Raw genomic sequence first — 14,628 nt, 5'->3', positions numbered from 1 at the left:
ACAACTCCTCCTTCTGAAGAAAACAAAACTTCTGCCCTAGGAAAACTGTGGCATAATAACCAGGGATATACTGGGGTGTGTAAGACTGGAATGGGGGTATATTTTTCTAACTAGTGACACATCATTCTTCATTGTATCCTCCCTTCAAACTTGTCACTTCACTTATTAACCAAAGGCTTCATCCAGGACTACTCCTTTGGTTTTGCTTTAGGTTGTAACAATGCCAGATGTCTGTGGGGGTGTTGGCAAAGGGAGATATTTGCCTTAAAACTATTAAAATGAAAACAATCTCTTGCAGTTAGATACTTGCCATTGCGCAAGCTTGTTCACTTGCCTGTGCTACTGACACAGAAAACAGTTGCCATACAGCTTTCATTACTTTTATGAAAAATAATGAGAAGCTTTAAGATAGACAAAACCCCTCCTCTATCTTCACATTACTCACTCTCTCCAACCACAGCCACGCCGCTCCTCTGGTGGAGGAGGATCCCTCTCTGAATATTTATCAGAGTCCTTTCTGCAATGCCTTTAAGATTTCAAAGGGAAAACATTAAGTTGCTTCTTGGCAAACGAGCACAAACCTTTGGAAGGCTCCTGCAGTACAAACAAACACTCATCATCGAGTAGTTTGGGGCAGACAAGTTGCTCTGCACGTTCCGACAACGCTAAAGCAAAGCTGTAAAAAAGCTTCGACTTTATGTTTCAGATTACTGTCATAGCACCAAGGATGCTTGTTTCAAATTTTGCTTGCACTTTGCATTATAATGTGCAAAATACTTTCTTAACAGACATCTTACAATGAGCACGATCAGAGAAATGGAGAGGAGTTTCAAGATCAGACAAATGGAGAGGATTTTCAAGGTGCAATTAAGTGCGCGTTGGAGGAAGGGCTGTTCTCTGCAAGCAGCTGGCGTGAAGTCTCCCAAGTGACCCCCTGCAAACCTGACCTTTGCCTTGCCCAGCAGCAGCTCCTTTGGAGAGCCAGCCACAAGGCTGCTGCTCCCAAGCGCTCCCTTTCCCGACTTACAGCTCGGTGGTGTTGGCAGGGATGTCCCGGGGAACCTGGAGCACCTGGCTCTCCTGGCAGATGAAGACCCTGGCCAGGCAGCGGCAGGCGTGATGCTGGCGTCCCAGGCAGCCCGCCAGGAGCAGCAGCAGGCAGGCGAGGGCTGGAGGCATCTCTGCCTCCACGTCCGTGCCCATCCCCTTTATCGGAAAGGGAAGCATGCAGAGACCTCCCAGGCCAGCTCCCTGGATGGAAGATCCGCCCCAAAAGCTGGGACAAACCATGTGGCTCTTAGGGGATGACTTCTCAGCAAGCTCTGCTTCATGACCCCAGATTCCTTATGGTGTTGGAGTGGGGATAGAGATGAGCAAATGCTGATTTTTTCATGACACAAGTATTTTGTGTTTCAAGTGGTGTTGAAATCAGGGGGCCCAGCTGTACTAACCAGGGCTCTTTTAATATGCTGGGAAAAGGTTCTTCCTTCTCAGCTACACTATTTCTCATATCTTGCTTGGTGAAACCAAGGGACAGCAAAGCATTTTTGCTTTCTACAGCCCAGACCCTTTTTGTCCCTGAAGGAGAAGCACTCTATTTATGCCACTATTTATGCTCCCACTCATGGATCCAAGGGCCCCTGCGTTTGTATTTCTCCTAGGCAAAAGTAAGGTGTTATTATTCTACATAGTCTGCCTAATGAGGTAAAAGACCTGAAACCAGAGCTAAATAACACCCTTTTTTTCACAACTGTGATTAATTTTCATGCAGTTGCTGATTCATCTCCCTTTTTCCTTTGGCATCTTTATTGGAATCCAAACAGAAGAAAACTCCACAATCCAAATTGTCCCTGTGGACTGGTAAACTAATTTCATCATGTGGAACAGAAATCCTAGAAATATTGCCAAATGACTATTTGTGACACAACAGGAGGAAAACAGCCTCAAGATTATCATCAGAAGACTTGGATGTTGAATCTTGTCTTTGAGTCCCTATTTGTTTTCTTGACTTTTTTGACTGAGCTAAATTATCTCACTACAAATATTAATCCTTGAGACAGGGGCCATGTGAACTCTTTGCTGTCACTGAGTCAAGCACCAGGCCATCACCTGAAACCAGAGCTTTTCTGGAAGACACCTGAAATGAGCATCTTGACATAAAGGATTTTGTGGCATTTTTTCTTTTTTTTTTTAATTTTTTGAGTGTTTTGTTTGTTTGTTTTTCTTTTAAATTGTAAATAGCTGTTTCAGACACACAGAGGTTATAAATCATGTGCATTTTAAATACATGAGGGAGCCATGGGTGATTCTGCTGAACCTCACATTTAATTCTTCCCACTGCTTGGAAGGATTTCATAATCTTATTAAAAGCTGCTATTAGCTTGTTTGTCATGCTCTTTTAAATTGTTAGGTTCTTTCCTTTTCTTTCATAATCAAAAAGCATTAAAAAATGTAATGAGACAAAAGACAACATCTTTTCTTTGAATTATGTGGCCAAAAATTTCCATCATTCTCACTTTTAAAACAAGCCTCATAATATAGATGTATCTTAAGATGTATTAACTAATTAATATTTTAAAATAATTACAATAATTCTTAAAAAGATTTACCCCATTTGTACCAAATATTTGTTATTTTCCACCCAGTCGTTAAAACCTACTCAAGATGAGAATTTATATTCACAGAAAAAAAGAAAAAACCATGACAATCTTTTTCTAACAATGCTATTTTTCTAATGAGTTGTAAGAGTATTCTTTTAGTTGTATGTGTATAACAGAGTCCATTTTTCTAAGTTTCATGAGAATAACAGTGACTTCCAGAAAAAAGAATTTCTAAAACCTTACCGACTGACTTTTTCCTTATCTCTCTCTCTTCCCTTTCCTTTGAAAGATCTTAAACCTACAAGGTCTTCTGAAATGAGTAAAACCTTCAGTCACCTTCATCCTCAATGGGATGAGAACTGCAGAATTGCACCCTATGATCAAACAAATTCCCATTTAGTTAACATTTTGCTGTGGCCCACTGAAAGTTGGAATAACGACACACTTCAGGATTTAAACAAATGCCAGGAGGACAAAGCATTCAAAGCTTATGGGGTTTTGTCTTTTCCATACAAAGTCCTTAACTCCTGCAGTCACAGACTAAAAGCAGGCTGAGAAAATCTCCAAAAAACAAAATGTGAAGTTTGAAGAATATAAAGGTACAAGAGTATTTGGATAAAAAGGAATTTAAGCTGTATCTCTTCATACTGAAATACATCAATGTAAATGGTCATGTTATATTGGTGAAATGGATAGTAATATTTATGACATGGTTGAAAAAGTGGTAACATTCTCTGAATGTCAAAACAATTTTCACTCATATTAAGACATCACAATTTGATTAACTTTGGGTTTCATATATCAAACCACGAAAGTTGTTTCAGATGATAGCAATAATTCTATATATAAAAGTCAGGAGATCAAAAAATATCACAATGATTACAAGGCATTTTTCAAATTAATTAGGGGAAACCAAAACTATAATAAGTATGTTTGATTTTAATACAGCTAGTAAAACATATTTTTAAGAGGTATATTAAAATATTAAAATATTAAAGAGATATTTTAAAAAGAGATATTTTAAAACATCTGGTTGGGCTCAGTAGTAAATCATGAACATAATGAATAAAAATTGGAGGGAGGTTGTCTCTTTTCCATTTTTATCTGGTGAGACCATTTTATCAGTACAGTACACACTGCTCCACTTTCACTTACATCAGTTAAGAATGAGATGACAATTATTAAATAATATAAACCCCTTATCCAGACTTCAAGATTCTCTTGTAATACTGCACAGATAAGATTTTGATGGAAACATGCAAGTATCATTACATTCAATAAAATCAGGCTAGTATGCTAAACAAAACTGACATTTCATTCATATTGGAGCAAGCACTAAATCAGGACCACACTAAAACTCCCTGAGGATACATGAACATTCAGAAGGATCTCTGAGTTGTTTTAAATATATGATCCAAGCCCTTAAAGAATAGATTCTGGTGTCTATTCATGTTTTGAACTGGGAAACTCTGTCCTGTTTCTGCACATGACTGTCAAATGGCACACAGCCACATCGGCACAGTCCCCTGCATGGATTAATCAGCTGGTGATCCTCTCACTCCCAGTTCAGGAGCACAGTTATCTCCTCTTGAGAAGAAAATTCTTGTAAAAGAGGGGAAAAAAAACGCTTTCTGGTATCTTTCTGTGAATTTTGCACTCCCAAGTCATTCCTGAGTGCCAGATTGGAGCTATGACCATGCCTGAAAACCCACAGGGCCTGTTGCAGGGGACCACCATCAGAGAATCATGTGCTAGGAGCAAGCCTGCACTGCCATTGAGATTCATGCTGTTGAATGTGTAAATGCAGAGATGATGGTGCTTTCAGATATTTATGAGAGCCTTATCTTTGCATCCATTTGCAGAACTATGCTCCAGCTGGCAAATTGGTCTTGAGAGTGTAAACTGTTTTCCTGAGTAAGAAAACAGAAATTTCCCCAAATTGAAGCACTGTAGCAACAGAGATGCAATTAAGTGAATTACGACAGATATTCAATGATGGTGTTACAGATTATGAAATTAGATGGTGTCTGAGACAAACAGTTAATTCAAGGTTATGCAGTCAACAGGGGATCTTTCTTAAGATGGTAGTTAGGGAGTCTGGTTGATAGGACTGGCCTTTAAAGTCAGCACTGGCCTCTAAAATTAGCTCTGGTTGAATTTTACAAACACTGAGCCCGAGGAACCAAGGGGATCTACAGACTTCATCCTCTGACCAAGCAGCAGTGCCTGTCCTGGGCCATGCTGTCACCTGGATGGATGAGGTTACAGTGGGAAATAAAATGAGCCATCCCATCTCTCTTTCGTTTGCCCTCGATAAACTTTCTTCAAAGAGAGCTCTGAGCCCTTTCACTGCACTGTACATGTGGCCAGGTCAGCACCTAAATCCAGCTGTTGGATTTTCCTTAAGGCAGGAAGGTCACCAGGTGCTGGAGTGCATCAACCTACAGGCAAGCAAATTCACAGCAGCATCTGCTTGTGTTTCTCTCCTCTGAAACACAGCATGACAGCTAATTAAGCAAATACTGTTTCTACTGATGTTTCCCAGCCTCAGAACTCTGTTTAATTACTGAATGCCTCTTTATCTGTGGCTTTGCTTAACAATAAGCATTCTCTAAAAATGTGTAGGCAAATCAATCACGTGCATGAACAGATGACAGAAAAAACACATCCAAAAGAGGTTTATCCTTTCAGAATGGATATTTATTTCTCTTTTGAGGATTTCCAGCACAGAGTTTCTCCCTGTGGCTTTACAAGCTGCAATAGCCTCTATTGTCCTGACTGCCATGCTATGAGAAGAAAAAGGTGTTTTCTATCCACAAAAGCTGGCAATGGAAGCTGGAGCAGATCCTAAAAGGAAATTAGAGGAAATTACTAAAAAGGACTTTGACACATCACTGATTTGCCTTTTGTGAACGACCAACATGGGTATTAAAACAGCAGATCATTGAGGCAAGCAGATCATTGACCTGATAAAAATATAACGTTTTAGGTGCTTTCCAGAAATAGCTACTCTGAACAGAATATTTTTAGCGTCACGCTTTTCTGCGAATGGGGATTATTTTAAAGTACATTTCAATGGACAGACTTTATCTGTGCCCTCGGTGCAGAGAACATAAAACTATAAAGTAGCCTAATAAAAGCAGTATTATTGCTCTCTCAGTTGCTTTAGCCATCTGCTCACATGAAACCTCGACTCCCAAACGGAGTGAAGCTGAGACAGTAAATCAGCCACCAGAGGGAGTGCACTGACTCGGGAATAGAACACACGCTTGTAAAGCAAAGGATTAGAAATTGCATGGAATTATGCTCATGACGATTTCCCGTGGCTGTCTGACTCTTGACTTCACAACCTGGCTGTGATCAGTTAAACTGCACCCCTGCAGAAGCCAGAGCTGCGCATCACATGTGTCCAGTGCAGCAGTAAGCAGCTGCACTGTGGCTCTTTACTTCCCTCCTGCTTGAAGATGGATTAGGATCTTGTATAAACAGTCCTGCCGGTCTTTTTAGCTCGGGAGGGACATTGCCCAGCATGGAAGGGTCTCAGAAACTTCTAATTTTTCTGCTGACACTTCCAAGTAAACTTGGCTTGTGTTATAGGCTTGTGCTATAGCAGGGGAGTTTTGGCTTTCTTTATTTCACTCTACCCCAATACTTTTATGTCTTTGATGGCTAACAAGCTCCCACTCAGCCCTTTATCTGTCTGATTTTTCTGAGGCAATCTGAGGATATAAGCACCTCATGTATTTTCATAGCACAGGAGACATATGCAAGAGACAAGAGTGAAGTTAGAGAATAATCTTTGTCACTCCATCTAGTGCTGCTCCTCGGGTTCAGGTCTGTTCATCCCCAGTCGATAATAAAAGACGCAGCCCATCTGCTAGGTTTCTATCACATGTCTGTAGATGCACACTTTTAGAAGTACTTTTTCTTTGCACTGTCCATGAGTGGGTTTGACTAGACCAAAATAATGCACAAGAGATACCAAAGGCTGTCAGGAATCACACTTTGCATCACATATTCTCCTCTGACGCCTTTGCCAGCCAGCAAAAGTACCTGAAGGTCAGAGATGTGAGGCAAGGGAAGCCTTGCCTGACTGTGGAGTCAGGGAGCCCTGCCCACGAGCATCAATAACCATGCACTGCTCACGTCAGCACCAGGGAAAACCCATGGACTCCAACAGGGACAGACATAAGCCCCAAACCTGTGGAGGACAAACTCCCTGCAGCGATGCAGGCTGGGCACTGCCTGCTCAGGGAGCAGATCTGCTGCTAAATTGAGAGGTGATTCTTCCCTTTACTCAGGACTTTTGGACCACATGGACAACACTGCATCCATTCTGGGATGCCCAGTAAAAGGAAGACATCATTTAACTGAGGGAGGAAAGAGAAGGGAAGAACCAAGAGAGTCAGGGCAAGAGCCCTTGCTCTGTGAGATGCAGCTGTCAGAACAGGGTTTGTTCAGCCCAGGGAAGGAATGGCCTCTGGGCACATAAAAGTAGCCCCCAGTGCCTATGAAAGAATGGGTTGTGGACACATAAAAACAGTCCCCAGTACCTACAGAGTGGTGATCAACAAGTAGATCCAGGCCCATTGTGGAGGTGAAGAGTGGGAGAGCAAAAAGTAACAGACTTGGGTTGAAATAAGTGCCTACAAGGAGATAATTTTTCACCTTGAGAACAGTGAAGCAGGGCACAGGCTGCTAAAGAGGTCGTATTCTCTCCTTCCATAGAAACTTAAAAGACCAGACTGAATAAGTCCCTGAGCAGCCCAGTTTGACCTCACATTGAAAAACACGTGGGACCTCTCCAGGTCCCTCTTTCACCTGCATTCTTTTGTGATTCTACTTATGGCTCAGGGAGGAAAAAGTCTCCCTAGGATGTTTAAAATAGAGACTGACTCTTCATGCTTTTTCTCAAACCTACACTGCCACTTGCTTTTGAGCATGGTTACAATATACTACTCAGCTATTAGTCTTTAATCCCTAAAGAAAGGAGAAATGTTCGTCAGCATGAACAAAATAGGCTGGCAATGCTTTCTGTCCAGCATTTCAAAGTTCACAAACCTGCCATTCAGGACTGTTTAGTAGCAAACCTGAAGTCTTTACTCATTAGAATTCAAGAGGCTATTAATTATTTCAAGTGCAATTTATTATGACATAAAATGAATTAAAGAAACTTTAATGATGCCTCTGCCACATGCCATAATTATAATCTAATATTAAAGAAGGAGAGCTGCCTGGAAGAGCATACATGAGAAGTTTCAAAGATTGAAGTACAGAGATATCTGTAAAGAGAAAATTTGTTTAATTCCTCTCATACTTAAAATTGGCCCCTAGACAGTACTAAAAACTTGTTGTTTGGCCATTTGAAAACCAAATTTCCTTAAATTCGCTCAGGTTGGATGAGCATTTCCAGCATTAAAATACATTAAAGAGGTCTGAAAAGGAAATACCTTTACAATATACCTATTTTCTATTTTTTGACCTCATACAGCCTAAGAGAAACGATCTCTACATGAGAAAAGAAAGAACTCAGCTGTGATTGATACATGAAAGACACTAAATATCCTTCCGGGAAATTAATTTCATTCTGACACTTAATAAAAAAAAGAGGCAAGACTGAAAAATTAACACTTGTTAAGGCCTCTAAAGAAGATGCAGATGACTAACTAATCCCTGTAGCAGATTGAAGAAGAAGGAGAAAAGAAAAAAAATGAAGCATTGTGCAATTAGAGTAGGTTATTAATATTGATAGAAGGAGGTTAAAAAAGTGGCTCAATTACTTTGCAGGAATAGTGTTTTGTATACTTTTACCTTCATGACAGGTAGGCTAAATAAGCTGCCTGAGGTGACAATTAGGAGCCAAAAAGTCACTGAGTCTTTTTTAGCACAGTGAGAATGAATACTGCACATTTGTTTTAAAGCATCCTTGAAGGTCATCCAAGGTTTTTCCTGCTTTTGCTGTAGCTTTTACAGCAAAGAAAAAAAACGATTTTACTTCATTCAGTGGCTGATGTGGAACAACATTAAAACCTAAATATTGTTCCAATCTCTGGCAGCCATTTTCCTCTTTCTCTCTTCCCTGAGCTTCCTGCTGGGACTCCTCAGCTGGGGCTGAACAGTACTGTTTTCCACAAAAAGAGCCACTGGAGTTAATAGGATTACTTATGGAACAAGGTTCTGCCAAACATGACTGAAAAATTCAGGATCTTCCCTTTATCATATAAAATAATGAAAAATGACACATGCTTTTAAAAGTAAGCAAATGAGCATTGAAAGGAAAGATAGGCATGCCTAAGTCTTTACACAGCTGTAGCCCTGGGAAAAATGGAAAAGAACAGATCCAAGTTGATTCAGAAGGCTCACAGTAGTGCTTTAAGACTGTCCAGTGATATATTAATCCTTGGAAGAGCTGTCCTTTGATACTTTTTCTGCCAGGAATCAGGTTATTGCATGGAAGGTGACAAAGAGGAGCCTCCGCTCCTTGATCTGCCTGCAATTGCTCTCAATGCAGAGGGAGCAGGTCAGGCACAGCTCTCTGCAAGAGGGGAAGAATAAGGTCCTGACATTGCTCTTAAGGCACAGAATGGAGTGGCAGGTAGGCTAATGAGATTCTGCAGATGATGAAAAAGAAACTTGTCCATATCTCTGAGATGCTTTATAGCCCTCATGACCATGTTATCCAAGTGCTCTGCAGCTCTAATGCCCATTTTTGTCCCCTCTTCTGTAGCAAAGAAAGTCCTCCAGCATAATTTTACAGATGATTTCAGGGAAACTAATGGCACATCCACTGCCTGGTGGTGGGTAGGTCCCCTGGGGTGCAGCCAGAGACCCCAGAGAGGCGCAGATTTGTGCACCAGTGTAACCCCAAAGAGACATGCCCAAGCTGGGAAGGCTTTGGGGTCCTGAGCTGCAAACACACACTCCTCTGACCCACCTGCAGCCTCTTTTGGCATCTGCTTCTCTGCACATCCTTCTCTGTGACCTGGCAATGTAGAAGCATCCCTGCTGCCTGCAGGGATTCCCTGGCATCCATCTTGGGAAGCTGAGGAAGGACAGAGAAGCACTGTGGTTACCCCTCACAACCCAGCCAAGATCTCAAATTTCCCTTGTCTCTGAAACCTCATCCCACCTGACATTTCCACAGGATTTACTTGCTCTTCAAAGGATTCAAGCAAACTTTACAAGCCACAGTTGAAGTCCTAACAGATGTACAGCTACCCAAATTGAAATCTGGCCAGTGTTCCGAAGACTCTGACCTGTGTAGGAAAAGCAAGTGCTAACAGATTTGTGCTAGCCTGCCCACCCTGACAGATTGCATGTCTTTCACTCAGAAGGGCTCCTGTGGATGCTACCACCCTTGTGACAATGCTGGGATGTCGTTCACTGATGAGTTAGAGAAGAAAAGTTTTAGCTATTGAAAAGACATTTAAATCTCTTGAATGCTGTAAGTTAAAAGCAGAAAAAAGGGACATACTCCACCACATATTTTACTTTTCTTACCCCAATATATTTCTTTTTTCTTATCTCTACTACAGTTTTCACTAAAGTGACATGGTTTAGCATGATATAATTTATCCAAAATTGACACATCTTATTGTATGAGATGAAAAAAGCAAATACTTTTGGGACTAAGCTGACCACAGTTTTGGCATAACAACCTGAAACCAAACTGCAAGATTGTTTTACCTTTCATGGCTACCTTCCTTTAGTGTTTTTAAGATGGACCACTGTTGCAGATGATAGATCCCTTCCCACAGACCACAAAGGTGAAACACATTCTGTTAAACATTGTCAAATGAAGACCAGACCTTGACTAATTTTTGCCTGCCCAGATGAAGTTCAAAGTGCTTGGAGACCCAAAAGTTCTCAGAGGTGAGGTTTTTTACTGTCTCTTAGAAAGTGATATGATTATATTTTACAAGTCTGTTCTGCATGTGCTCCAAGCTGAACAGAAATCTCATTAGGGCTCATTAGTTCCTGGTCAGTGCTAACGCTAACTGGTGTTTCTCCTGATATAACTCCTGACTGGCCTGGCCTGTGGGTAAAGTGACGTGGCCTTTGCTCACAGAGGAACATGAGGAGGCTGCATTGCCAGCCCTGGGGACATCAATGTTGTTTGTCCAGAAAGCAAGGGAGTATTGTTGTACATCCTGCCAAGCCACAGCAGCTCTGGGAAGAGGAAAGGAGGCACTTGGCCTCATATGCATGCCCTCTGTAGAATGCAGGAGGGCTGAAAATTACCTTACAGAGTCTCTGATGAATTATCTGCTAAGCCTGGGCTTGTAGATAGCTGTGCTTGCTTGCTGCTCTGCAGGAGCAAAGGATTTTGTACTCCCTTGGGATGTGGGGGTACTCTTGGGGCCAGTTTAACCATCCATCTCTTCCATGCGTGGCACCATGAGTGTCAATGTCGGGGGAGATTAATTTCCAAACTCTATTGAAATTCACCAGACTTTCAGGGTTTTCTATGTTTGTCCTATCTCCCACAGCCTCCAAAAACATTTCAGCATCATCATGGAAAAACCATGAAGCATGGCTGATTCCAGTGGTGGATCTATTGAGTAAATGTGAACATGGTGTTTATACCCACTGAAAATGAGCATGACAATAAAAGAAATGGAAAACTGCCAGCAGGATACAGCTCACAATACAGAATATGAAGGGATGTAAGTGAGAAGGAGACAGTCCATACTGTCTTTGACTTCAGTGCATCTGTGCCAGAGCACCACTGCTGAAGGTTTGGACTGCAGCAGCCTGGATAAACAGCTTGCCTCTGTATTAGAGCAGCAGCAGAGAGACATCAAAAAGGTCATAAATCTCAGAGAATGGTGGTAGGGATGTGCTGCTGGTCCCAAATATAATCAGCTTTTATGGAGAGCTTTCCATCGCTTGCTCTTAAGGCCTAATTGCCAGACATTATCTGGCCAAACAGAGTATGAAGTAGCAGGTAATAATGATTGCCTGCAGGAACCTCAGGTAGTGCAGCACACCAGATGAGGAGCTATTCTTACCTCACTTATTACAAAGGACCTGATTCAAGGAGTAGTTACAGTTGTGCCATTAAGCCACTGGTCAGCCTCATACATCTCAATTCAAATTCATTATAGGAGTGATTTTACCAAATGCTTGCAGTGACACTGAACTGTGGGAAGAGGATTGAATTTTGAATGAGGAATAAAATGACTTTAAAAAACTCTCTTTGGAGAAAAAAAAAGAAATTAAAATATTTAACCTCTGCATGTTATGCAACTTGTCATCCTGGCACTAACACTATGAATGCTTATGCATAAAGAAAAAAATAATGAGTAGCAGCCAAGATACACAAGTCAAGGTGCTACAAAGGTCTATAAAGCTTTTGGGAAAACAGAAGCTCAGACCAAATATGCCCTTCAGATAGGATATTTGTCCAAATCTAAAGCTACATTGGTGACAGAACACCAGAAAGTAATCCAGTTTCTGGGCAGAAAGATTGCCAGCAGCAGCAAGAAAAAGGCTGATCATGGCCAATATTCACACTTTCACATCCTACCACAAACCCTGGTTTTCATCACTGACAGACCACAGCTGTTGGAGGGAGCATTCTCCAATGTGTGTAGGAGAAGGTGACATTTCTGCCATGTATGAAGGTGACAGCACCAAAGTTAAGCATCTGTAAATAGCTCCTATTTCACTCTCTTCTTTGTCTTCAACTGCTCTGTCAGTGTCATGTGGCACATTTCTGACAGCAGCAGAAGAGTAAATACTATTTGATCCTACTTAGTTTTCTGATCCTGTGATGAGATTAGAGCTCCAGATTCATTACAGAAAAATCAAATATTTCTCAGATACTAAACTCTTAATCCACCCCATTCTGCAAAAAGCTTGGAACAGTAGATCCCACAGTGCCAACTGTACTTGATTTCTCAGTTCAACCCTAATGCTGAAGCCAGATGCCACCTAGAAAAGGAACTGACTATGGCACAGCATGGGCCAGGAGCAGGCTGGAAGCAGAGAAAGGTCCAGTATTCAACTTTTCTTCTATTTATTTTTATGTGCATCTTCCAAGGAAGAGGACTGGGAGAGGATTGTAGAGGAGGGTTAGCATCGTTAGAACAGGAAGAGAGGCACATGGCCATGCTGAACCACATCCAGGTAGTGGCAAGGGTGTCCCTTAGGAAGCTGCTGGCAGTGACTGCTCTGTGCTGAGAGGAATCAGAGAGCCAGTGAGGGCAGATAATGCAATTATACTGGTTAACTTCAGCTCCACATGACCAGTAACCTTTGCAAAAAACAATGGCAGTCACCCAGGGGGTGTAAGAGAGCTCAGATGGAGCAGTTGAGTTATTAATGGCAATTTGCAAGCAGACCAACCACTTAAAACATCCTCCAATCCAAAGCATGGGTGCAATATCAAGCCTTAAGAAAAGGTTCCAGGGAGATCTGAGGAATCACAGGCCTATAATCATGACAACGCTGGGCAAATTAGCAGAAACTTATAAAGGGTGCATCTACAGAGTGTGGAAATCTGCCAGAGCTGTGGGAAAAAAACCTGCTAAGAATCTGCCTTGCAGATCCTTGAAGAAAAAGGAGATTGCATTATTTTATATTTCTATTTCCAAAAGGTTTTTGACAAAATTTTTCATCAAAGTCAAATAGCTAAGGGAGAAAACAAAGAGTTCTGACTGGTTTAAAAAAAAAAAAAAGCCAGGGTCATAATGAAGAGGCTGAAAAAAAGAGGTGATCTGAAAGAATTTGGTATAAGTCTGCAAAACAAGGGTTGGCATAGAAGTAAAGGACTGGAATCAATTTTTTGCCATCTCTTTCATTCTAAAAACTATGAGTTATCACATGAACTCAGGAGAGCTGGTTTTGACCACAGCAGAGAGCAGATCTGTGCAATTCCTTGTAATTGTGGGTGCAAGAGTGGACAGTGATTCAAGGAAAAATTGTAGGATTACCTGAAAATAAATTATTTAGGGTTCAAAATTAACAAACCACAAGAGCCTTAGGAAATCATCAGAAAAGTAAGAAATTGGAGGCTGAGAGAATATGAGGGGAAGGCATTACATAAGTTTGTCTGCTTTAGGTGTCCATTTATGAGCACTTCTGGAGACTGAATAGCAAATTCATGGTTTGAATATTGTCACTAGCATTAAGACTCCACAACAGCCAGCCCTGGCTTAAAGAGAATTAGCTTTCTACAGTAGCTGAAGTAGCTGAAGACCTTCTACTATGATAATATAGAAATACTTAATTTATGTTAATCTCCAAAGTTTTCTCTTCAACATTCTCTCTGTTTTGTATAGAAGTTGGAACAGTGAAATATTCTGGAACTGACAATTCTGGAAATGGGAGACACTTTCTAGTAGTGAGCTCTTGAGTCATAGATCTCTACTGCCTCCAGATTCCTGTGAGGACAGTGGTACATTACTGAGAGTTGAAATCATTGCTTGCCAAGTAGATGTTGAATTTTATGAATTAGAAATGTTTTATACATACTAAAATCACAACTCATGCTTAAACTTGAAGAATATTCCTGGGTTAGGAACTCCTACTGGTGAGGGACAGCTTGCCCTGTTCTGAAGAGATGCAGCAAAGTATTCCTTTTTTGCTTCACTGTTAAACTAATTTAATTCTGGGCACCCATAGCCACCAGACTTCTGGTCTTTTGCTGCATGGAGTAAATAAAGGAGAAAAGATGTTTCTCTAATCATTGACTTCAAGTTTGCTTGCAGAAGAAGGAACAAAGAGCACCTGAACTAAGAGGTAGAACAACTGCAGCCCTGCCTTAAGCAGCATTACTACCAGATTATCACAAGTACAGAAATCAGAGCAAAAGTCAGCTGTGAAACACCTAATTATGTGTGTTCCCTACCCTAGGTTCTCTCACAGAAACACAGGACATGGCATGATCTTTTGATGGTTTCTTTTTTCAAAGTGGTAGAGAAATTATTTTGCAAATTGTCTTCGCTTTGGAGGCTTTAAAAAATTTTCACCATTCAGTGAAATATCAAGATAAAACACAAAGAAAGATGCTTTTTCTTTTTTT

General features: G+C 41.0%; 1 protein-coding gene across 4 annotated transcripts in view; it reads right to left on the bottom strand.

Moving 5' to 3' along the window:
• Window positions 1-14,628, bottom strand: part of FSHR (follicle stimulating hormone receptor) — a 198,349-nt gene that overhangs the window by 85,673 nt on the left and 98,048 nt on the right. The window contains exon 1 of one of the 4 annotated variants that reach the window (XM_085575777.1): window positions 1,028-3,359. The exons of 2 other annotated variants lie outside the window; for them this stretch is intronic. In XM_085575777.1, coding sequence (XP_085431903.1) covers window positions 1,028-1,290 — 263 coding nt within the window. In that variant the 5' untranslated portion in view covers window positions 1,291-3,359. Of the gene's footprint in view, window positions 1-1,027; window positions 3,360-14,628 lie in introns of those variants that run through there. One more of the 4 variants, XM_021540190.3, reaches the window with a different exon arrangement.

This window comes from Lonchura striata, chromosome 3, assembly GCF_050655825.1.
Source record: "Lonchura striata isolate lonStrDom1 chromosome 3, ASM5065582v1, whole genome shotgun sequence".
NCBI lineage: Eukaryota > Metazoa > Chordata > Aves > Passeriformes > Estrildidae > Lonchura > Lonchura striata.
The sequence above is the reverse complement of the archived record's forward strand: the minus strand, read 5'-3'. Positions and strand labels throughout refer to the sequence as shown.